This window comes from Leptopilina heterotoma, unplaced genomic scaffold (genome assembly GCF_015476425.1).
Source record: "Leptopilina heterotoma isolate Lh14 unplaced genomic scaffold, ASM1547642v1 Lhet_105, whole genome shotgun sequence".
In the NCBI taxonomy this organism is placed as follows: Eukaryota; Metazoa; Arthropoda; class Insecta; order Hymenoptera; family Figitidae; genus Leptopilina; species Leptopilina heterotoma.
Window position 1 is genome coordinate 746,996 of NW_025110819.1, and position 24,977 is coordinate 771,972.

Consider the following 24,977-nt stretch of genomic DNA (forward strand, 5'->3'; position numbering starts at 1 on the left):
CTATCCAAAGTAAAAAACCTCGGATAGCAGCCTTTTATATCTAATTCGTAATTTTTCTTTTCCTATTCAGAAAAAAACTTTATGTACTTCTGTTATCCAAAGAAAAAACCTCGGATAGCAGACTTTTCTATCTAAATTCGTAATTTTTCATTTTCCATTCCCAAAAAGACTTTGCGTACTTATGCTATCCAAAAAAAACCTCGGACAGCAGACTTTTCTATTCAATCTGAAATTTTTGTTCTACCATTCACAAAAATACTTTAAATACTTTTTCTCTCCACGAATTCTAAAAAACCTTAAATTTTTTCTATTTCTGACAATAATTTATTTTAAATAACTTAATTTTATTTCAATTTAAAAATTTTTAACGCAATTCTTTCAAAGAATTCAACTATTTTAATAAATATTAAAATTCTTTCCAAAAATTCAATTATTTTCAAAAATTTTTAAAAAATTCTCGTCAACATTTTAATTATATCTATAAATAGCAAAATTCTTCACCAAAATTCAATCAATATTCAGAAATTTTTATAAAACTCATTGAAAAATTCAATTAATTTCATAAATAATAATAGTTATCACAAGAATTCAATTATTTTCAAATAAATTAAAAAAATTCTTCGCAGAAATTCAATCATTTTTAAAGAATCCAAAAAAAAATTGTCGTTAACATTTCAATTATATTTATAAATAGCAAAATTCTTCGCCAAAATTTAATTATTTTCATAAATAACAATATTCATTATTTTCAAAATAAATAAAATTCTTCGCAGAAATTCAATATTTTTCAAAGAATCCAAAAAAAAATTATCGTTAACATTTCAACTATCTTTATAATTGAATAGCAAAATTCTTCGACAAAATTAAATTATTTTCAGGAATTTTAATAAACTTCATTGCAAAATTTAATTGTTTTCATAAATAATAGTATTCGTCACAAGAATTCAATTATTTTTAAAAGTAATAAAATTCAATTAGGTATTTTCAAAAATTTTAATAAAATTTATGGCAAAATTTTAATTATTTTCAAAAATTGTTCTTAATTCAATAATTTTTAATATTCTACTATTTTAATAAAATTCCCAAAAGAATTCAATTATTTAAAAACAATTTTAACAAAGTTCTAAACGAATATTCAATTATCTTCTAAATTAATGAAAATTTCACAGGAATTCAATTATTAAAAATAGAATTTGCATACATTTTTTCGAAAAAAAATTGTTTTAAACTTTTTTATAAAATTCTTCGCAATAATTCAATTATTTTCATAAATAATAAAACTTATTGCAGAATTGAAATTATTTTTAATACAATTTTAATCGAATTCCTCAAAGAATGTAATTATTAATAAAAATTTTATTAAAATTCGTCGAAAGAATTCAATTATTTAAAAATTTGTTCCTAAAATTCTATATAAGAATTAAATTTTAAGAAACATTCATTTATTCAATAAATTATTTACATTTGTATTTAAATAGTTATTGAATTCTTGTATAATCTTCTAATAAAAATTGCTTTACAAAATAATTTGAAAGTTTTAGATTTAACTTTAGAGAAATTGATAATAATTGCAATTTTTAGAAATAATTAAATTTTGTAAAGGTTTCAAATTAAAATCTTTGAAAATTTGAATTTCTCATACTTTTAATTAATAATTCTATGGAACTAATTTTTTTTTCAAAAAGCTTATTAATAGGAGTTTTTTAAAAATATTTCAAGTTTTTATTTTCTAATGTATATTTAATTAAAGAATTTACAAAAAATCGAAATTTCGTAAAAGTGAATTGTAAACCAATGAATTTGAAAATTCTCAAAAGAACTTTATCATAAATTATTAGAATTTTATTTTAAAAAAATAATAATAATTAAATTGAAACGATAAAAGATTTAAAATAATTGATACTTGTTAATTTATTTCTTTCGAAGAATTTTGATAAAATTTTTGTAATTATTAAATTTTTTGAAGAATTTACTTGAAATTGTATTAAAAATAATTGAAATCCTGAGAAGAATTTTATTATTTAGAAAAATAATTGAAGTTTTGCAACGAACTTTTATTACATTTTTTAAAAATAATTGAATTCCTGGTGAAGAATTTTATTATTTAGGAAAATAATTGAATTCTTAAAACTAATTTTATTAAATTTTTTTTAAATTGAATTTTTTTGAGGAATTTTATCCAAAATAGTAGATTTTAAAAATATTTGAATTTCAGCATAGAATTTTATTATTTGTGAAATGTAATTGAATTCTTCCAAATAATGTTTGAAAATAATTACATTTTTGAGGAATTTATTTTAAATTGTATTAAAAATAATTTAAATCCTAGGAAAAATTTTATTATTTATGATAATAATTGAATTCTTACAACGAATTTAATTACATTTTTTTAAATAATTGAAATATGGTGAAAAATGAAATTTTGTGAAGGATTTTATTAAAAGTTTTGTAAATAATTTAATTTTCTTATTTTTGAAAAATTTTACAGAAATTGAAATTGGAACAATTAAAGAAATTCGTAAATCACTCTTCTCTCTAATTTGTAATTTTTTTCCTAAAAATTCTTCGCTTTTCTATAAAATTTCACAAAATTTATTCACAAATTTCCATTTTTAGATGAACCTATTCAGCACATGTGGCGATGAGAATATATCAATTGGCCGACATCACATGGAAACATATCCGGAACCACCGATGAGGAATTATCGGAAAATCACCGAATCTGAAGATAACAATTCCGATGAGTTGAGAGAAGATAATATTCTCTTCGAGGAATCGCTTCTAAAACCATTGGACGACGATGAATGGAGGACAGGACGAAAAAATGAAATCTCAGAAAAACCGAAACTCAAATTAGACAGGCCTTTCCTCTATTTTGTACGACACAATCCAACAGGTTTAATTTTACACATGGGAAGATTTAATCCTAGAATTACGGAAAAAACGTAATTTAAAAAATTCATTTCTTTAATTTAATCAAAAAGAGTTCAAAAATTATTTTGAACTTTTAGTTGAAAGGAACAATTTCTATATGTCGATATTTAAATAATCGTCTTTTTATATATTCTTAAAATCGATTTTATTCTTATTTAATTTCTTGATTTTGAGGAAAGAATTTAAAAAATAGGAAAATCGTTCCTTTTTATTGCAATACACAAATGTATAAAATATAAATTCTAAACAATTAATTTTTGAAAATCGATTCAATTATTTTTTTCTTAAATCTTCGAGTCGATTTTTATTTTAGGAATTTTTATTTATTCTCTCGACACGTGATCGGAACGTACATTGCACTTTTTTTTCTTCGTGCAATCTTTCTAATTACGTGACGATCTTGATTCAAAAAAAAAAAAAAAAAATGAGATTGAAGGAATGTCCAAACAAAATATTTTGAAGTCTTGTTTTTGTGTTTATATCTTCATAGTGGGAAAAGTAACATAGTACTCTATTAATTTTTGAAGCAATAATTTACCAAAATCTCGAATTTAATTATTAAAAATAAAATTAGACCCTCTTAATTATTTTTCTTAATTCATTAAATTTGAATTTCGCGCCATTATAATTCTGTAAAATTCCGTCCAGATGGCATGAAAGTTCTCTCATAAACGGTGTATAAATACCACTGACTATTAGGTATAAATTTTATTGTTGATTGAAAATTATTTTTTCTTAACATTTTTCCATAATTTTTTTTATATTTAATTTAAATTTACTTTTTCATAATATTTTTCCATAATTTTTAAATATTTTTCCATAATTTTTTTTATTTTTCCACAAAGTTTTTTCATATTTTTCCATTATTTTTATTTACATTTTTCCCTAATTTTCTTTCATATTTTTCTCTATAATTAAAATCTTTCACTATGAAAATTGATCCAATATTTAAATTTTTAATTTAACTTTTCAAATTCGAAATTTTTCGTGAATATTTTTATGCAATTAATTTTGTCATTTTTCCCACTAGAATTTATTATTTGATATAAAATTTATATAAAATGACCAAATACGTTGAAAATACTTAACTATAATTTTTTATAATTTAATTTACAGTTTTTGTGAAATATAATGATGAAAATATTTTGTTAAAAATTAAATTAATTAAATTAATTAAAAATTAAAATTCCTTTGTTTCACAAAAAAAAAATAAAAAAAAATTTCATCTTGTAAATATATATAAATAAAATTGTATTAACGAATTCTGATTTAAAGAATCGCTTCAAACTTGAACTCTTAAAGTAGAGAGAAATTTTTTATCTACTATAGACGGTTCTTTACTTAGAAGATAATTTTTACCCATTAACCATAAAGTATTAACAGTATCATTACTATATAAATATATTTACTATACGTTTACATGTGAGTATATGTGAGAGAAATGGGTTAAATCTATGTACATAAAGTGAATGATAATTATTATGTATTATTATTATTATTATTATTATTATTATTATTATTATTATTATTATTTTTTTTTTTATTTTTATTATTAGTAGTTTTATTATTATTACTATTATTATTATTATTTTTCCTTTTATTATTAATATTATTATTATTATTATTATTATTACGATTATAAAGTTAATAATAATAAATTATTATTATTATTTTTATAACTATTATATATTATAAATATATATTTTGCATATATTATTAAGACAATTTTCGTCCATTGAATGGAAATAAATTTTCTTGCAAATTGTGTGAATATGAAAAATGTATGTATAAATTGAATCACTCTCTTTTAAATGTAAATGTAAAACTCGAATGTGAAATAATGTTTATAAATTATCTTATTAATATCGAAATTATAAAAATTATTTAATAATTAATTCGTTAATTAATTTTCATATTGTCAATATTATTTCTATCAATCGTTGCCTGTATTTTCGAATTAATTTAAAATTCAATTTTCATAATATTTAAACTGAATATAAGATTAATGACAAGAAGAAATCGAATGTTAATTTGTAATTGAATTTCTACTTTTATGTTCAATTGCAATAATAATTTGTCACAATTAAATAATTTAAATCGTTTTGATATTCAACATAAAGTTAATATAAATTATTACAATTTTTAATTCTAAGTTTTAATTAGAAAATAAAAAATCAATATTATTGACGCTGAAAGAAAAAACATTTTTTAATATAAGAGACAGAATTTTTTTTTTTGCCACTTTCCTTCTTTTCTATAACATTCCATCATTATAGATAGGAATAAATAAATTATTAATTACTTATTAATAAATTAATAATAATTATTATACATTGTTCTAAGTTTAAAACGCCGTCCAGTAAATAGATATATATATGTACTTAATTCTATAAAAAAAATTTGTGCAATATTGTGGCGTAGCTTTTTTTTGCGAAAAAAGAAGAATTATTTATATTTGAGACTTAGGGGAAAAATGAGAATTTAACTATTATGTAGAATGTATCATTTAATTATTATAGTGAGATTTTTTTTTTTTAATTATAATGAAACAAAAATATATTAAATATATAAATGGTTCAGAAAATTTATATTATGTGCAATTTAAATGAAAACATTTTTTATTTTTTCTACGTCACTTTTTGCAAATTGATATGTGTACGTTTACGTTATATGTATACGAATGTACGAAGTGATTCTGAAAATAAAGAATTTCAAATATAATTGAAAATGTTTTAAAACTTTTATACTTTTTTTTTCCTTTTTTTGTAAAGGAAAAACATTTCTATTTATACTTTTATTTATTGTTGACAAATTATTTCTGAAATAAATATACTTTTGTAGAGGATGAAAATAATTTTACAAGGAAAGTAAATAATTATTCAAATAATTTGTTTTATTCCTTTTCTATTGTATTTTATTATTAACATTTTATTATATTTTTTATAAATAATTTCATTTTTATTTAATTCATTTTTTTCTCTATTAAATTAATTTAATTAGAAAGAATTAATTAATTCTTTTCTCATTTTTCTATTAATTTTCAATTATTTATGTATTCGTACAAACGGGCTTAAAAAAATTAATTAAATTTATTATAATTATTAATTAATTCCTTTTTAATTCAATTTATTTTCTTTCATTTAATTATTATTTTTTTCATTTCATGAATTATTTTTCACTAAAATTAATTTTCGTATTTATTTTGTTTGTTTATTGACATTACAGAAGTGAATTAACATTGAGAATTAAAAATAGGTGATTCGAATATAGAAATGAAACAATTGTAAATTATAAAAAGCACGTGAAATAATTTTTACAATGTTACTTAATCTTAAAATTCTCGAATCATATAAACTTATATATGACGAATGCAAGTTTACAATCGCTTTTACGGATATCATTATCAGAACAAATAAAAAAAAATTGCATACAATTTTTCAAAATCAGATTATATTTTTTTTTTAATTTCGATCAATTTTTCTTAATAGAAACATTTTTTATTGAATATTTAACATTTTTAATAATAATTGCTTTAATTATAATATGAATTAATTAAGAACTAAATTAAGACTAAAAAATAAGAAAATCAAAAAATTATATTATTTTAATCGTTTTTTAATTAAAATGAATAGAGGAATTTTTTTTATACAAAATTTTAATTAATTTTTTTATTAATTGTTTCCTTGTTTCTATTTATTTCGCGAGTGTGTCTAAATTAGAAATTATTTTTTTCTTTTATAAATATATTAATGAATCGTCACACACAACACGTATAATAATGAGTAAATATCAGATAATAAAGTGCACGGGTACTTACGTCTATATACAATAGGAAGGGGGATATCTTTATCATTTTGTTAACTTGGACTGATCGGGTGCTTCAAGTTTTGACGACCTCGAATGACTTAGTATTACTCCTTTTGATAGATTGCTTTGTTTGTTGGTTTTATTTTAAATCTTTCCTCGTTGCGAGAAAATCATTGTTAACAGAAGTCGTGCATTCTCGTGAGTGTGTCAAATGCATTTTTAAGAAGAAGAAAAAACGAAGAAATATGTGCAAAAAAGTGTAATATTACGAAAAAAAGTCTCATAAATATGTAGTAAATGAAGTAATTGAATATTTCTCTTTATTCACCCACTGGAAATTATTATTTAACAAATAATATAGTGCGCGTGTAATTTAAATTAATTAAATAGTTAAACATGCGAGTATCATCTTATACCTATCAACAGGTGAGTTTATTCGAAATTTTTATTTATAGATGAAAAAAAAAGAAAGGGTATTTTTTTTAAATTTAAAGAAAAACAATTTAGCAATTTGTGAAGAAAATTTATTTTTCGAAATATTTATTTGGAAATTATAAAGAAAAATTAGAAAAAAAAGTAATAATTAAAGGCGTAAGAAGCAAAAAAGTATAAAAAATATGAATTAAAGAAGAAGACAAAAGAAAACAAAAGAGAAAAGAAAACGAAAAATAAAATAGAAAAGAAAAGAGGAAAGAAAACAAGTAGTTACTAAAACAAAAAAGAGAAGAGAAAAGAAGAAAGAAAAGAGAAAAACAAGAAAAGAAAGAAAAAAGAATAAAAAGAGGAAATAAGAAAACAGAAAAGAAAATAAAGAAGAAACAGAAAATAAAACAAGAAATAAATGAAAAAAGAAAACAAAAAAGAGGATAGAAAAGAGAACAAAAAAGAAACCAAAAAATTAAAAGAAGACTAATTAATAAAAGCTAATTAGAAAAAACTAATAAAAAAGAAATAAACAGAAAAAAAGAATAAAAAAAAATTAAAAAGAGATGAAAAAAGAGAAAAAATCGAAGCAAAGAAAAGTTATAAAAAAGGATTTGAAAAACAAACGAAAAAGAGGAAAGAAAAAAAAACAGAGATATAAATCAAAGTGAAGTATTTTTTTTTTAAAGAAATATATGCGTGACAAAAAAGGAAAGAATTACAAAAACCAATTTTGGTTCTTTAAAAAACACGTAAAGCAACGTGAAAAAGTTTAAACAAATTTTCCTCGTATTTTTTTTCTCCTTTTTTTGAAAGTAGATAACAAAAAAAGTCAATATTTGTATATAAAATGGTATTTGGAAAGTGTTTGACTGTGCTTTTTAGATCAAAAGATGACAAAAGTCAATTTATAGATCATTGATTTATTGATTAATCTTCCATTTAATCCCAATTCAAAGGATGTATTATACATTTCTTATATGTGAAATTAATTTCTCTGAATAATTAAATAAAAAAATATATTTCAAAAAATAATTAAAAAATTAATGACTGTAATTTTTTACATTAAAATTTTTCTAAGTTATACTCTTTCATATATTTTTACTAAAACAACTAAAAATTTCTCTAATTTAGTTAAATTTTTAACTGTTCCAGATAAAATTAATTAAATTAATTAAATTAATTAAATTAATTAAATTAATTAAATTAATTAAATTAATTAAATTAATTAAATTAATTAAATTAATTAAATTAATTAAATTAATATATTAGCATTACAATTATTAAAACATTAAAGATATTTTTTAATATAATTAGATATTAATAAAAAAATTAAAATATACTGAGGAAAAGTGGAATAAAAAGGAATTTTTACTACAAAAATTAAAACAAATTTAGAAATAAATTTTAAATAAAAATTTTTAATTTAAAAAAAGAATTTTTTATCGATAACAATTGACTATGAAAAACAAAAAAAAAAGGTCCCAAAAGACAAAAACAAAAAAATTAAACAATAGAAAATAAAAAATTAATAATTGTTAAATTAAAATCAATTGAAATAGAAAAATTTATTTTTAATAGTTTTCTTCTTCGAATAAGTGTAAAATTGTGAGAAAAATGGTAACAAGCACATTTCTGTTATCTTCCTGGTAAAAATTGTATTACGTCGAAGATAACACAAACCTTATTTTTATATATACTGTTATTACCTGAAATTAACAGAATTTACAAACATTTTTAATTTTTATGAAATAAATAAAAATAAATAGAAGTAAAAATAAAATCCAAGTATATAGAGAAAAGTATAATTAAAAAAAATTATAGCAAAGAAAAATATTAAAAGTTAATATCTGAAAAGTGTCGCAATTTTACACGTGTTCTAGAAAAAGGCTTAATTTTTATAGAGAAGGAGAGAAAACCGAATTTTTTATTTATATACATTAACAATAATATTAATAATCATAGAACGAAAAGGGAGAAAACTTTTGTTCTTTTTTGTTCGTTTTGTAAATTTTGGAAATATGTTTATATCGAAGAAAGTTAGAAATTTTTGTAAATAATAATAAAATAAATAATAATTAATAATCATTTAATTATTTTTTTGGTAATCATTTATATATTTATTTATTGAACAATTATTTAATTTTAATAATAACTATCAAATAATAACCAAGTAAATAAATAAAATAATGACTGAATAATAACCAAATAACCAAAAACCAAAGAAAAATAAAAACCTAATTTTTTTATCGGAGTAAAACCCAAATAATGGCAAGTTGATAATTAAATTATAACCAAAAACCGAAAAAGTTAATAACCAAACCAAATAAATAAGAGTAACCAAATTTACCAAATAGTAACCAAATAATAACCAAATTTACCACATAATAACCAAATTTACCAAATAGAAACCAAATAATAATCAAATAGTAATTAAAAGAACCAAATAGTAATCAAAATAACCAAATAGTAAACAAAATATCCAAATAGTAAACAAAATAACCAAATAGTACACAAAATAACCAAATAGTAACCAAAATAGCCAAATAGTAACCGAATAATGAACAAATAACAACTAAAAAAATAACTAAATAATAACCGAGTAAAAGCCAAATACTCACAAATAAATAACCAAATTCTAACCAAAAACCGAACAAGAATAAATAACCAAACCAAATAATGACCAAATAACTAAAAAAATAACCAAATAATAATGAAGTAATAACCAAATAATAGTGAAGTAATAACCAAATAATGACAAATGAAGAACCGAATTCTATCCAAAAACCGAACAAGAATAAATGACCAAACCAAATAAATAATAGTAACCAAATAATGACCAAATAATAACCAATAATAATAATAATAATAATAATAATAATAATAATAATAATAATAATAATAATAATAATAATAATAATAATAATAATAATAATAATAATAATAATAATAATAATAATAATAATAATAATAATAATTGGTAAAGCTGAGGTCACACCTCTAGTGAATAAAAGGTCTCTAGAGATTAAGGATTTGGACGAAGCCACCTCAGAGGATGAGGTAACTGCAGCACTAAGAGAAAAGCTGGGTAAACCCGACCTGAAGATGGAGTGTCGACTTTTGCCGCGATACAGAGGAACTAAGGTTGCTCTGGTACGTCTGACAGAGGCAGAAAGTAACACTCTGCTAAAGCTTGGTAAAATAAAAATCGGCTGGATAAATGCTCCAATTCGCGAGCATGTTGAAGTAGCTAGGTGCCAAAAGTGCCTAGCATACGGACACTCAACCCGAACCTGCAAAGGCCCCGACAGAAGCAAAAACTGTCGGAGATGCGGCGGAGAGGGACACCTTGCGAAGAGCTGTAAAGTTAAGCCGAAGTGCCTTACATGCTTGGACCTGGGAAAGCCAGAGACGGATCACGATTCCGGAAAGAGAGCCTGCCCGGTTTACAGAGAAGAACTGCAAAAGATTAAAAGGGCAAATCCTTAAAATTTTTGCAGGTCAACTTGCATACAAGTAAGGATGCACAGTTGCTCCTAATGCAAACAGCAAGGGAAAATGAGGTCGATATCCTGTTCTGCAGTGAGCAGTATCAAGGAAGCGATCTCGCCCCTTGGTATCAGGATAAGGCGAAGAGAGCCGCCATAAAGCTGTGCAACCCAGAATTGCGGGTTGACAAGTTTCTGGAGACGAGCAGTGGGTTCGTGTGGATAGAGGTGGCTAATATACGTATGTATAGCTGCTACTTCTCACCCAACGACCCACTGACAAACTTCGAAGCCAATATCGAAGACCTAGAATCGAGCCTCACAGAATCCAGGCTGGATGTCATCATCACTGGTGATTTTAACGCAAAGTCGCCAGAGTGGGGTGAGACGAGACTCGACAAGAGAGGAATTCGTATTGGAGAAATGATCTCCAGAAACGACTTATTGGCAGTAAACCGAGGCAATACATGGACTTTTAGACGAGGTGCGATCGGATCAATTATAGATCTAACAATCGCATCGTCTAAACTATTTAGCCGCATAACCGACTGGCGGGTCTCAGAGGAATATACCGCAAGTGACCACCAGTACATTGAGTTCTCAGTCTCTATGGGAGACACACAAGGAGGAAAAAGACAGGATGCTCCTAGTCGCAAAACCTCCTCGTGGAATATGAAGAGACTCGACAAGGAAAAGTTCGGCCGGTCCCTAAGAGAAGCCCTTTTAATTGAGGACTTGGGCTGGGTGAAGAGGCCGAGCAGTCTGGATGGGGAGGTGCGAGCGGTGAGGAACATGATAGTCACCGCTTGCAATGCGTCAATGCCACGCAAAGGCGCCACTCCAGTAAGAAAATCCTTGCACTGGTGGTCAGAGGAGCTAGCCTCCTTGAGAAAGGAATGCCTCAAAGCAAGAAGGACATATACCCGATCTAAGGGAGATCCCTTGCTGAAAGAGGCTTTCAAGGAGGCGAAAAAGGACCTCAAGAAAGAGATCCGCAAGTCGCGACGCCGTAGCTGGAAGGACCTAATCGAGGAAGTCGATAAGGACCCATGGGGTCTGGCTTTTAAAATCGTAACTAAGAAATTAGTGACGAGGCAAAAGACCCCCGGCCTGGACAATCCCGATTGGGTCAGAAAGATAATAAGTTCTTTGTTTCCTCCTGCGGAGCCATACCTTAGAAGGGACTGGAGTTTTTGCAAAGTCGAAGAGGAAGAACTCTTCACACTTAGTGAACTGCAAAAAGCAGGCAAAAGATTGAAAACAGGCAAGGCGCCTGGAATCGATGGGATAAGTAACGAGATCCTAAAGTTGGTAATCGACACTTTACCCCAGATTCTGCTTCGATGCTTCAATCTTTGCCTTGAGAGAGGAGAGTTCTTCCGCGACTGGAAGCGACAGAGGTTAGTCCTCCTAAGGAAAGGTGAAAAACCTCTAGATAAGGTTTCATCGTACAGGCCTATATGCCTGCTAGATACGATGGGTAAACTTCTAGAGGATATGGTTCTGCAGAGAATGCAAAGCCACTTGACCGAAGAGAATCGTCTATCCGATCACCAATTTGGTTTCCGTAAAGGCAAGTCCACGGTTGATGCCATCCAGGCAGTTGTGGACATAGCCAAAGCAGGAAAAAACAAATTGGGACCTGGGAAAAAGAAGAGCTTCTGCGCGTTGGTAGCAATTGACATACGCAACGCGTTTAATTCCGCAAGATGGAAAGATCTCATCGAGTCGATGGAAAAGAAAAACATGCCGCCCTACTTGTTGCGGATAATGGATAATTATCTTAGCGACAGGTGGGTTATATATGAGGGAGACACCTGCACTCTCAAGGAAGAGATGCAGCGTGGGGCTCCTCAAGGCTCGAGGGTAGGTCCATTTGTATGGAATGTATCTTACGATGATTTTCTGCGAATGGATCTGCCCGAAGGTGCGGTGATCATCGGCTTTGCGGACGACGCGTTGTTCGTGTGCACTGCCGAGAGTGAGGAGGCTCTTGGGACATTGGTGAACGAATGTCTGCGACTAGCAAAAAGCTGGCTGGATACCAGAGGTCTTGAAATGGCCCTGGAAAAGACCGAGGCACTGCTGGTCACAGACAGACGTGGTTATGAGCTCCCACGAATCGTGATAGACGGATTCGAGGTCAAGTGGAGTAAACAAATTAAATACCTTGGTGTGGAGTTGGATGGAAGGTTAAACTTCCACCACCACATGGCTATGGCGTCGAATAAGGCGACCGAGTGTGCGGCTAATCTTTCACGGCTAATGCCAAATGTTGGCGGACCCCGTGAACAAAAAAGAAGACTGGTGGCGAGTGTCGCCCACGCTAAAATGCTCTATGCAGCACCAGCGTGGGCCCCATCCCTGAGGAGTAAAAGATGTGTGACCATCTGTGAAAAGATACTGTCTGCGCAGAGATCGATAACAACGCGTATCATCTCTGCATATAAGACGGTATCTACGAGTGCTGTGCAGGTCCTTGCAAGTTTCCCGCCAGCAGATCTTTTGGCGAGGGAAAGGGAAGAAATGTTTCTCTTTTCTAAAGAAAGCAGTTCCTTGAATGAGGAATTAAGACCAAGCAAGGGCCTAATCCGCAAAGAAGCGAGGCACAGGCTCATAGAAAGATGGCAAGAAAGATGGGATGGTGAGGAAAAAGGTCGATGGACTTATCGCCTTATCCCGGCACTCGCCACCTGGATAAATAGGAAACACGGTCAGGTTTCCTATTACTTGACTCAGGCGTTCACAGGTCACGGGTGTTTTAACTCGTACCTGTGTCGCTTTAAATTACGCGAGAACGAGGTGTGTGCATATTGCCAGTTCCCTGAGGACAACGCGGAGCACACCCTCTTCTCATGCAAGAAATGGGACTTGGAGAGGCGGGCCATGTTCGAAGGTGTAAACAGTCAAGTTACACCGGAGAACATGGTATCGCTGATGACCCAGTCAGAGGAGAATTGGCGGCAAGTCGAGAACTTCATAATCTCGGTTATGTCGAGGAAGGATCTCGACGGCCGCCAAAAAGCGTAATTTAAACAGCTTTTAATTTGTTTGTTTGTTTTTTTTATTAATTTATTTTGTGATTTATTTGTCCTTATACATTTTTTAATTTGTTTGTGTTTTTTATTCATCATTGTACAGTTTTATGTTTTCAATATTTTATACGCGTTTATTTTTTCTTTTTTTTATATATCCGTTTATAATTTTATCTTTTGACTTTTTACACTTAATTACACATTTGTTATTTTTAATTATTGTTGTGCTGTTAATTCCGCTTTTATATTGAAATAGTTTCAAAATTTTTAACTATTAACGCAGGATAACCGCAGAGAAAAGCAGAAAGTCGCAATAGCGACAGAGTTGGAGCGCCACCCTCGAAGGCTAAAGTCTTACGACAGTTCCGAGGGAGGGTAAAGGGCTCCAGAAGAAGGGTTACGGGTTTTAGTGGGTAGGGCTGGCAGTAGGTCGCCAGTTTATTAAATTTACATTTATTTTTCTTTTTTTTAATTGTCATACCAACCCCACATAACCTTGGAGTGCGGAATCCAGGGTATCTGTAAGCAGATTTCCCAAAAGTCCCTAAGCAAAAAAAAAAAAAAAAAAAAAAAAATAATAATAATAATAATAATAATAATAATAATAATAATAATAATAATAATAATAATAATAATAATAATAATAATAATAATAATAATAATAATAATAATAATAATAATAGCCATATAAAAACCAAATAAGAACCAAATAAGAACCAGATAAGAACCAAATAATAACCTAATCATAACCAAATAAGAAGAAAATAAGAATCAAATATTAAACCAAATAATGACCAAATAACTAAAAAATAACCAAATGATAATCGAGTAATAACCAAATAAATTAAATAAACAATCAAAAATTAACTCAATAAAACCAATTAATAACCAAATAACAAAAAACCAAACGAAAATAAGTAATAAACGAATAAATAAAAAATACAAAGTAATTCTGATTATAATAAGTATTGCAATAATAATGATAGTAATGATAATAGTAGCAATAATAGTACCTAATAATAGTGTACTAATGATAAGAACAAAAAACCAATTTCCCAATAACGAAACAATAATGGAAAAATAATAATTTTTTAAAATAGAAAATTTAAAAATAAAATAAATAAATTATAATTGAAAATTAATGTGAAAAATTTAATTTTTCGATAGAAATAAAGAAAAATAAAAATAATAGTATAATAAATTTAATTAATTTTTAAATTAAGATCATTAAACTTGTCTGTCTTTGATTAACCTGATTAGCGCAGAATTATTGAATTTTATGAGGGAAAAAAAATGATCGTCGCCCTTTTTTATTAATTTTTTTTCTTCTTTTTTTTGTTAGACAAATATAATTTGTCTGTTTTTCTTTCTCACTCTTTTTCTCGCTCTCTTGTCTTTTTTAATAAGACGCATAAATACAAAATGTATGACTTTTATTGTCTTTGAATTCTCTCTCTCTCCCTTTGATTGTGGTTAAAAAAAGATAAGTCTTCATTATTAATGATAAGATAGTTGGATGTCAAGATAAACGTAATATTGTACACGATTATTCCTTATTTTGCGCGCGCGTTCTCGCGCATTCAAAAGAAGAATATATTTTCAATGCAATTTTTGCTTGTGTGCGACATTGTATTGTAGAAAAGTTTTTTTTTTTTTACTTAAAAATTTTTTTTTGATCTTTCGCTATTATAGTATAATTTTAGTTGATAATTTTTTTTTTCTTTTTGAACTTTTTTTATATTTTTTTTTTTTTGGGTAAAATTTTTGTAAAAGAAAATTATTGTCGAATGCGTTTGACGACGAATTTTATTTCAATGGAATGGTTGAACAGTCACATTGCATTATCGGAAAGAGATCTTCAAAGTTTAAAAACAGTAGGTTTTCACAAAACAAAAAATTATTTTTAAAAAAATTGAAAAATATAAAAAATTATTATTATGGTTTCTTTTTTATTTTTCTTTATTTTACGCTTTGAAAATTTTAATTCATAAATAGAATATATTTTGATTTGAATTCGAGAAGTGATAAATTTAAAAAAAATTTTATTCTGTAATTTTTTATTTCTACTGTAAAAATTAAATTTTGAGTGGTTTAAAGAAAAATTATTTAGTTTAAATTGTTAACAAAAATAAATTAATAAATTAAAATTAACGAAAGCAGCAAATAAAAAAATTATTCATTTCGTTTTAGTCCACTCTAAAATGTTAAATTATAGATTTTTTTTATCCCTTTATATAATTCTAAATAAAATATAAATTTAAAAAAAAATTGAAGAATTAAAGTACCAAAAAAATAAAAATTGCAAATTACTAAAAATATAAAAAATGAAAAGTAGAAATTAAAAATTCAGAGTAACAAAATTAAAAGTGATGGTAATAAAAATAGTAAGTGAAGAAAAAACGAAAAGAACATAGGAATAAAAAATAAAAGGTATAAAAATATTAAAAGTAATAGTAATAAAAATAATAAAATTAGAAATAATAAAAATAGTCAAAATAATGAAATTGAAAACATTAGATATAAAAATAGTGAAATTAAAATTTATAAATTTAAAACAAAAATATTTAAATAATTATAATAATAGAAAAAGAATAATAATAATAATTAGTGAAGTGCAAAATAGGTGAACCGTATGAACATTCAACGATTCGTTTCTTTTTCAGAAACGTTGAATTATGCGGGGATCCATTATCGGTATTGCAACTTTCTTGCGACGCGATGGATGATACACTCAACACTTTCCACGACAGAGTACGTTTAACAGAAAAATGATCGATTTTCTAAAATTCATTGCTTCATTCAATCAAAATTTGAATATCAGAAAATTTCTAATTTTACTTTTGGAAATCAGTGGTAAAAGTCATTTTCAGTCAGACTCACAAGATTTCGTTTTTATTTTCATTCTATAAACAATATTATTACTTTTTCAATAGTATCCACTCTTTTCATTTTTTTGTGAATAATAAAAATGTTTTCTTTTTTCGTAATTTTTAGTACCAGTAGTAAAAGTCATTTTCAGTCAGACTTACATGATTTCGTTTTTATATTCATTCTATAAACAATAATATTACAATAGTTTTCACTCTAGTCATTTTTTTGTGACTAGTAAAAATGTTTTCTTTTTCGTAATTTTTAGTACCAGTAGTAAAAGTCATTTTTGGTCAGACTCACGAGCTTTCGTTTTTATTTTCATTCTATAAACAATAATATCACAATAGTTTCCACACTTGTCATTTTTCGCGACTAGTAAAAATGTTTTCTTTGCTGTAATTTTTAGTACCAGTAGTAAAAGTCAATTTCAGTCAGACTCAGCAGATTTTTTTTTTAATTTCATCCGAAACAATAATAACTTCTTCAATTTATTTCATTTCCTCTAGTAATTTTTGGAATAGCAGAGTACTAAAATCGCTTTCATTCTTCTTATTTTTAGTACCAGTAGTAAAAGTCATTTTCAGTCAGACGATTCATTTTTATTTTCAATCTGAACGATAATTCGTTTTGCCATCGTTTTTATTTCGCTTGTAATTTTTAGTAGCAGAGTATATAGTGAAATTGTTTCCTTTTTTTGTAATTTTTAGCAGCTAAGTAGAAAAGATAATTTTCAGTCAGACTACCAGATTTTAATTTTACTTTCATTGTAAACAAAAATATTTTTTAAATCTTTTTCACTCTAGTAATTTTTATCGAATGGTAAAAATGTTTTTATTATTGTATTTTTAAGTAGCAACGTAATAAAATCATTTTTATTCATGTAATTTTTAGCATTTAAGTAGTAAAAGTAATTTCCAGTCAGACGACATTGATCTCTTATAATTTTGCTAAAATTCAACAGTCAATTTTTATTCAAACTTAGTTCAGCTGTTTTTTGGTAATTTTTTCAGAAAAATTTTTATTCAAACTTAATTTAGTTGTTTTTTAGTCATTTTTTTGGAAATCAGTAGTAAACTGTACATTTAGTTAGACTGAATCTTCCAGCGATTTTTTTTTAGTTTTAGTAGTAAAAGCCACGTTTATTCAGACAGCGTTGAAAATTAAAATAAATTTTATATTATTATATTGTTTACTACTAATGTTAAAATTAAATTAAATTAATTTTTTTTTCAGTAGAAAATTCCATTTTCACTCGGACATTCTAAGTTTTTTTTTTTTATTTAATTGAGTTAGTAATTCTTTTTAACTTGAACAAATAAAACAATTAACTGAATGAAAGCTTTAATTTTCTTTGTAAGCAATGAAAAATTATTGTAAAAATTATTATAAGAAAAATAGTGTAAAAAATATTATAGAAAAACAGTGTAAAAATTATTATAGAAAAAATCATATAAAAATTAATATTACGAAAAATAAAATTTTTTATATAAAAAAAAATTATAAAAATACTATTATTTCTACAATTATAAAAATAATTGAAAAAAAACAATTTTTTTTTTAATTAAAGGACACGGACTGCACGAGTCGATCTCTGGCGACACTTTTAGTAGCATGGGTCGGAGCAGCGATGGTAGCATCAGTATTACTGCGATGGAAGTATATGTGGATTGCCCTGGCAATATTAACGTTATTATTTCTCATTGCTTGTGGATATGCGGCGTGCAATGCTCGAAGCGCACATCAGAGGATAGCCTGCAGGAGTAATAGACCAATTGTCAGGAGACGCTCAATAGAAAATGTTCAAACAGTTTCCAGGATAGTCGATGGAAATTATGTGCGTCTTTATACATTTCTTTTCAATTTCAATTCTATTCTCGAATCATTCTATTATTTAAAGTGGAAAAAATATGTTATTGTCAGGCAATTCTTTTTTAAATTGAAAATAATTCATATATATTTTTTTAAGTTTTTTTTTATTTTTTAGTAGAAAGAATGGTTCTTTTCGGAAAATTTTGTTTCGTTTTAAAGTCGATAAAGATTTTCTGGAGAGACGAATATTTTTATTCAGTAGAAAAAGAATTACTGGTCAGACAGAGTTTTTTATTCAGTAGAACAAGAATTATTAGCCAGACGAATTTTTCTATTCAATAAAAAGAACTTTTTATCATACAATTTTTTATTTTTAAAGTTGAAAAAAATTACAGGGCAGACGAATTTTTATAATTAATATAGAAAGAGAATATATTGTCAGACAATTTTTTCATTTAGAAGAAAAAGAATTTCTGGTCAGACGAATATATTTATTCATCAAATAAAGAATTATTGGTCAGAAGAATTTTTTTATTCAGTAGAAGGAAAATTTATTGTTAGACAATTTTATATATTTACAGTAGAAAAAGAATTACTTGGAAAACGAATTTTTTTATTTAGTAGAAATAGAATTACTGGTCAGACGGAATTTTTTATTCAGTAAAAAAAGTTATTAGTGATGAGACGAATTTTTTTATTCAGTAGAAAGGGAATTTATTGTCAGACAATTTTTTTATTTTTACAGTGGAAACAAAATTACTGAGAAGACGAATTTTCTGATTCAGTAGAACAAAAATTTTCCACTCAGACGAATTTTCTATTCGGTAAAAACAGAATTTTTTGTGAGACAATTTTTTATAGTAACAGTAGAAATAGAATTAATATTCAGATTGAATTTTATTTAGTAGAAAAAGAATTCCTGGTCAGACTAATTTTTTTACTTCAGTAGAAAGAGAATTTATTGTCAGACAATTTTTTTAATTAGTAGAAAATGAATTACTGGGCAGACGAATTTTTTTTTTCAGTAGAAAGAGAATTTATGGTCAGACAATTTTATATATTTACAGTAGAAAAAGAATTACTTGGCAAACGAATTTTTTTGATTAGTAGAAAGAGAATAATTACTTGTCAGACGAATCTCTTTATTCAGTAGAAAAAAAATTATTGGGCAGACGAATTTTTTTATTCAGTAGAAAGAGAAATTATTGACACAATTTTTTTATTTTTACAGTGGAAACAAAATTACTGAGAAGACGAATTTTCTGATTCAGTAAAACAAAAATTTCCCACTTAGACGAATTTTCTATTTGGTAAAAACAGAATTTTTTGTGAGACAATTTTTTATAGTAACAGTAGAAATAGAATTAATAGTCAGATTGAATTTTAATTAGTAGAACAAGAATTACTGGTCAGACTAATTTTTTTACTTCAGTAGAAGGAGAATTTATTGTCAGACAATTTTTTTAATTAGTAGAAAAAGAATTACTTGGCAAACGAATTTTTTTGATTAGTAGAAAGAGAATTACTTGTCAGACGAATCTCTTTATTCAGTAGAAAAAAAGTTATTGGGCAGACGAATTTTTTTATTCAGTAGAAAGAGAAATTATTGACAGACAATTTTTTGAGTTTACAGTAAAAAATGATTACTGGGCAGACGAGTTTTTCTATTCAGTAGAAAGAGAATTTATTGTCAGACATATTTTTCTTTTCAGTAAAAGAAAGAATTTAATTTATAATAAATAATAAACAAGACCTTTTTTAATTTGAAATTTTTTGCTCATGACGAACTATTCATATTTTTTGTACAGTTACAAATTTTTAAAAGGACACATATTTTTTTTCTCATCAATTACTCATAATTACGGTAAATTACTGTCATTAAGTAGCGTTGATTTTTACAGCAATTATCGCAGTCTCATGTCCTTATATTCAATACTCTTAAGAATTACATCAACTCTAATTGTATTAATCACCAACATTTTATTAAGGCCATTATTTTCTGTGCCCGTTACTTCTCATTTCAACAATGATAATTATTTATCCATTTCTATTTTACATTTTCTATTTCCTTAAAAACAATTAATCTGACAATTTTACTTTTTTGTTTTTAAGTCTTCTTTTTTAAATAAATATTTAATTATTATTATTTTTCACAGGAATTAAAGACATTCAAAAATTTCAAATTCAAAACTTTTGAAAATTAAACAACTTACAATAATTATTAAAGATGATGACTGAGTAATGAAATCATTATTTAATATTATAAAAATATTGTTATTGTAACATCTTCAAAATTATTTTCATCATTTCAATTCAATTATTATTTTCTAGAATTTTTAATTATTATTTATGAAAATCATAGAATTCCTAAATTTATTATTTGTGAAAATAATTGAATTTTTGAGAAGAAATTAATAAAAAATTTGTAAATGTAATTGAATTCATGTGAAATTTTTATTATTTATAAAAAGGATTAAATCTTTGCGTACAATTTAATTAAATTTTTTTTTAAATTCAATTATTTCTTGGAAAATCTAAATAAAAATAGTAGATATTGATTATCATTGAATTGAGAAATTTTTTTTAAAATAATTGAAATTAGGACAAGAATTTTATTGATATTTTTGAAAATAATTGAACTTTGGGAAAAAATTTTGTTATTTATCAAGATAATTGGAATTTTGACGAGAATTTTCCAAAACTTTTGAACATAATTAAATTTTGCGAGAAGAATTTTTATTAATTTTGAAAATAATTTCACTTTTGCAATTATATTTTTAACTTATCCAAAATTGAATTTTTTTAAGTGTCTTCAACAAAAATTTGAATTAAAAATGTTTAAATTCTATTATTTCAAAAATTTCCATCATTTCAATTCAATTATTATTTTCTGGAATTTTTAATTATTATTTATGAAAATAATTGAATTTCTAAATTTATTATTTGTAAAAATAATTGAATTCCTAAATTTATTATTTGTGAAAATAATTGAATTTCTAAATTTATTATTTGTAAAAATAATTGAATTTCTAAATTTATTATTTGTAAAAATAATTGAATTCCTAAATTTATTATTTGTGAAAATAATTGAATTATTGAGAAGAAATTTATAAAAAAATTTTTAAATATAATTGACTTCATGTGAAATTGTTATTATTCATAAAAAGGATTAAATCTTTGCGTATAATTTTATTAAAATTTTTTTTTTTAATTCAATTTTTTTTTTGGGAAATTTTATAAAAATTGTAGATATTGAATATCATTGAAATGAGAAAATTTTTGAAAATAATTGAAATTAGGACAAGAATTTTATTGATATTTTTGAAAATCATTGAACTTTGGGGAAGAATTTTTATTAATTTTGAAAATAATTTCATTTTTGCAATTATATTTTTAACTTATCTAAAATTGAATTTTTTTAGTGTCTTAAACAAAAATTTGAATTAAAAATAATTAAATTCTATTATTTTAAAAATTTTCATCATTTCAATGCAATTATTATTTTCTGGAATTTTTATTTATTATTTATGAAAATAATTGAATTCCTAAATTTATTATTTGTGAAAATAATTGAATTATTGAGAAGAAATTTATAAAAAAATTCTTAAATATAATTGAATTCATGTGAAATTTTTATTATTTTTAAAAATAATTAAATGTTTGCGTATAATTTTATTAAAAATTTTTTAAAATTTAATTATTTTTTGTGAAATTTTATAAAAATAGTAGATATTGAATATCATTTAAATGAGAAAAATTTTTGAAAATAATTGAAATTAGAACAAGAATTTTATTGATATTTTTTAAAACAATTGAATTTGAATTTTGTTATTTTAACAAGATAATTGGATTTTTGACGAGAATTTTTTAAAAATTTTGAACATAATTAAAATTTTGTGAGTAGAATTTTATTACTTTGGAAAATAATTGAATTTCTGCAATTATATTTGTAACTTCTCTAAAATTCAATTTTTCTTAGTGTTTTTAACAAAAATTAAAATTAAAAATTTTTAATTTCTAATTTTTATAATAAAATTGCTAATTTTATTTAAAAAAGTCAGCATAAGAAGTTAGCTGCGCGCTTCAGCGCGCAAATTATTGCCAGTTTATAAGAAAATTAATTTCTTTTTTCTCTGATTTGCAGGTAGTCGATCCGCCGGCCTATCAAACATTTTGGATAACGGATTTACCGCCGTCGTATTCGGCAGTAATTAGAGCGCAGCCACCAAATTATCATTTGACTTCAGTCGATGAATTTGCCATTGGTCCAAGATTATCGAATCCTCCTCCCTACACAATGGTAATTCAATCTGATGTCCTGAATACGTCAAATGGTCAACCAACAAATCGTACACAGGAGGCACATCTGTCGAGTTTCCCAGCAGGCATAAATCAACAATCTCGCGGTGAACCCTGGCCACAGAACACATTTGGTCAAAATAATAATAATAATAATAATAACAGTAATATAGTAAGGAGACAATCATTTTCTGAAATTTCCCAAATAAACGAGGACAAGGAACCAAAAGAGAGACGACGCTCGCGCTCAATTGGAACGCATTATTTCAGCAATATTATTATTAATTGTACATTTTCCAGAAACGAGAGAAGGACAAATGACGAGCATATTAATCATACTCCGACAATAGAACAAAGGGTTGATTCCAATCAGAATCATTCTTCGAGCACTAATGATAATAGTGAATCAAAGGTGATTGGATTTTTATAGAAAAAAAAAGAAAATTTTTAGAAAAAGAATTTATTTTTGGAATAATATTCATAAATTTCTTATTTTTTTTTGCTATTAAATTGACAATTAATTTTAAATACTTTATGTTCATTGGAGAATAAAAAAAATAAAATAATTATATTAAAAAAATAAATAAAAGGAACAAATACAATTTTTTGAAAATATATTTTGTTAACTTTAAATAGTTATTGGCCTAATGGCTAACGCCATTAAACCAAATAATATTTAAAGATCTTTTATTTAATTAAATTATTATTAAATATATTACAATATAATTGACGCTAAAATTAAAAATTTTAGAAAAAATAAAATAAATAAATAATGAAACCTAAATAGAATAATCAATATTAGGAAAACAAATAAAAGTTTGCTTTTGCTAAAAAGGAAATAATATTCTTTGTCTTAATTATAATTATTTAATGAATTATATTATAATTTTCGCACTAAAATTCAAAATTTTTTACACAAAAATAAAAATTTATTGACAAAATAAAATAGATAAAAAAAAAAATAAAAAATAGATGCAATAATATTTGAAAATAAATAAAACATAAATTAAACAAGTTTTTAGAATATATTTTTGAATTTATCAATGATAATACTTCTATTTTTTTCTATTGATTTTCTGATTTTAATGACAGAAAATTTATGGAACTAATATTGTTTGTCTTAATTATAATTATTCAATGTATTATAAATATAATATAATTTTGTCAACTAAAATTGAAATTTTGGCATTAAAATTTGAAATTTTTGTCACTAAAATTAAAATTTATAAACAAAATAAAATAAATAAAAAAGGAAATAAAAAATATATGCAATAATATTTGAAAATAAATAAAACATAAATTAAACAAGTTTTTTAGAATATTTTTAAAATTTATGAAATAGTATTGTTTGTCCTAATTATAATTATTCAATGTATTATATTATAATTTTTGCAACTAAAATTGAAATTTTTGATACTATAAAATTAAAATTTATAGACAAAATTGAAATTTTTGACACTAAAATTAAAATTTATGGACAAAATAAAAATAGATACAAAAAGGAAATAAGAAAAATATGCACTAATATTTGAAAATAAATAAAACATAAATTAAACAAGTTTTTAAAATATTTTTTTAATTTATTTAATGAGTTTGCTATTGAAATTAAATTAAAAAAGAAAGAAGAACAAAAATTTAGTAAAATTTTAATTCTGAATTTATCAATGAGAAAATATCTATTTTTTTTATTGATTTTCTGATGACAAGAAATTTATAATTTTTTATCGCATGCAAAAAAAAACAGAATAGAATAAAGTTTACTATTATTTTACTCTCTTATTTTAAAATTCAATAGTTCAATAGTTCATTAATAATAAAGATTAATAAAAAAAATTGTTTGTTTCAGATTTGAACCTTCAAATTAACGACGAGAGCAGTATCGTCATAATGATTAGCAGAAAAATTGTTATAAAAATATCTATTTTATAAATAAGATATAAGTTGTAAATATAATTGATTTGTTCATAATTTTGCGAACGCATCAAAAAGGAGAGGAAAAAAATACTATTTTTCGAAAGAATAAAAAATACAATAATTATGTTTATTGTTATTATTATTATTATTATTATAATTTTTTTTATTTTTATTATATAATTACATCCATTAATATTATTTTTAATATTATTAAAATTATTCATATATTGTTTTTCTATTATGAAAATTATTTTTATTTGTTTATTAGTAAAATTGTTCTTTTTTGTTTATTATTAAAATTGTTCTTTTTACAGTTATTATTATCATAATTATTATTGTCATTAATATTATAATATTATCTTTCGAAAAATTTTTATTGTTTTATAGATTAAATGAA

At 24.5% G+C, this 24,977-nt stretch overlaps 2 protein-coding genes across 7 annotated transcripts in view; both read left to right on the top strand.

Moving 5' to 3' along the window:
- LOC122501655 (serine-rich adhesin for platelets) overlaps window positions 1-3,737 on the top strand; it is a 60,699-nt gene extending 56,962 nt beyond the window's left edge. For all 3 annotated transcript variants that reach the window (XM_043611295.1, XM_043611286.1, XM_043611305.1), the window contains exon 5: window positions 2,617-3,737. In XM_043611295.1, the coding sequence (XP_043467230.1) occupies window positions 2,617-2,949 (333 nt within the window). In that variant the 3' untranslated portion in view covers window positions 2,950-3,737. The remainder of the gene's footprint in view (window positions 1-2,616) is intronic.
- A 3,047-nt stretch (window positions 3,738-6,784) lies between these two features.
- LOC122501594 (diacylglycerol kinase A-like) lies at window positions 6,785-24,766 on the top strand. Of its 4 annotated transcripts, none has more exons than XM_043611193.1 (5): window positions 6,785-7,167; window positions 16,351-16,438; window positions 18,126-18,392; window positions 22,512-23,078; window positions 24,513-24,766. In XM_043611193.1, exons 2-5 carry the CDS (start codon window positions 16,406-16,408, stop codon window positions 24,516-24,518), a joined length of 873 nt encoding a protein of 290 aa, XP_043467128.1. In that variant the 5' UTR covers window positions 6,785-7,167; window positions 16,351-16,405; the 3' UTR covers window positions 24,519-24,766. The 4 variants fall into 4 exon arrangements, with proteins under 4 accessions (XP_043467128.1, XP_043467146.1, XP_043467120.1 ...); XM_043611202.1 differs by lacking the exon at window positions 6,785-7,167 and adding an exon at window positions 15,432-15,561; XM_043611211.1 differs by lacking the exon at window positions 16,351-16,438 and having other exon boundaries at window positions 6,786-7,167.
- The last annotated feature ends 211 nt before the right edge of the window (window positions 24,767-24,977 follow it).

What these genes read in the sequence shown, in the direction of transcription:
- LOC122501594 (XM_043611185.1), top strand. Translation starts at nt 15,475, where the DNA reads ATGCGTTTGACGACGAATTTTATTTCAATGGAATGGTTGAACAGTCAC. An exon ending in ATCTTCAAAGTTTAAAAACA is followed by an intron (nt 15,562 to 18,125) that starts GTAGGTTTTCAC and finishes TTTTAATTAAAG; the next exon opens with GACACGGACTGCACGAGTCG. An exon ending in GGATAGTCGATGGAAATTAT is followed by an intron (nt 18,393 to 22,511) that starts GTGCGTCTTTAT and finishes TCTGATTTGCAG; the next exon opens with GTAGTCGATCCGCCGGCCTA.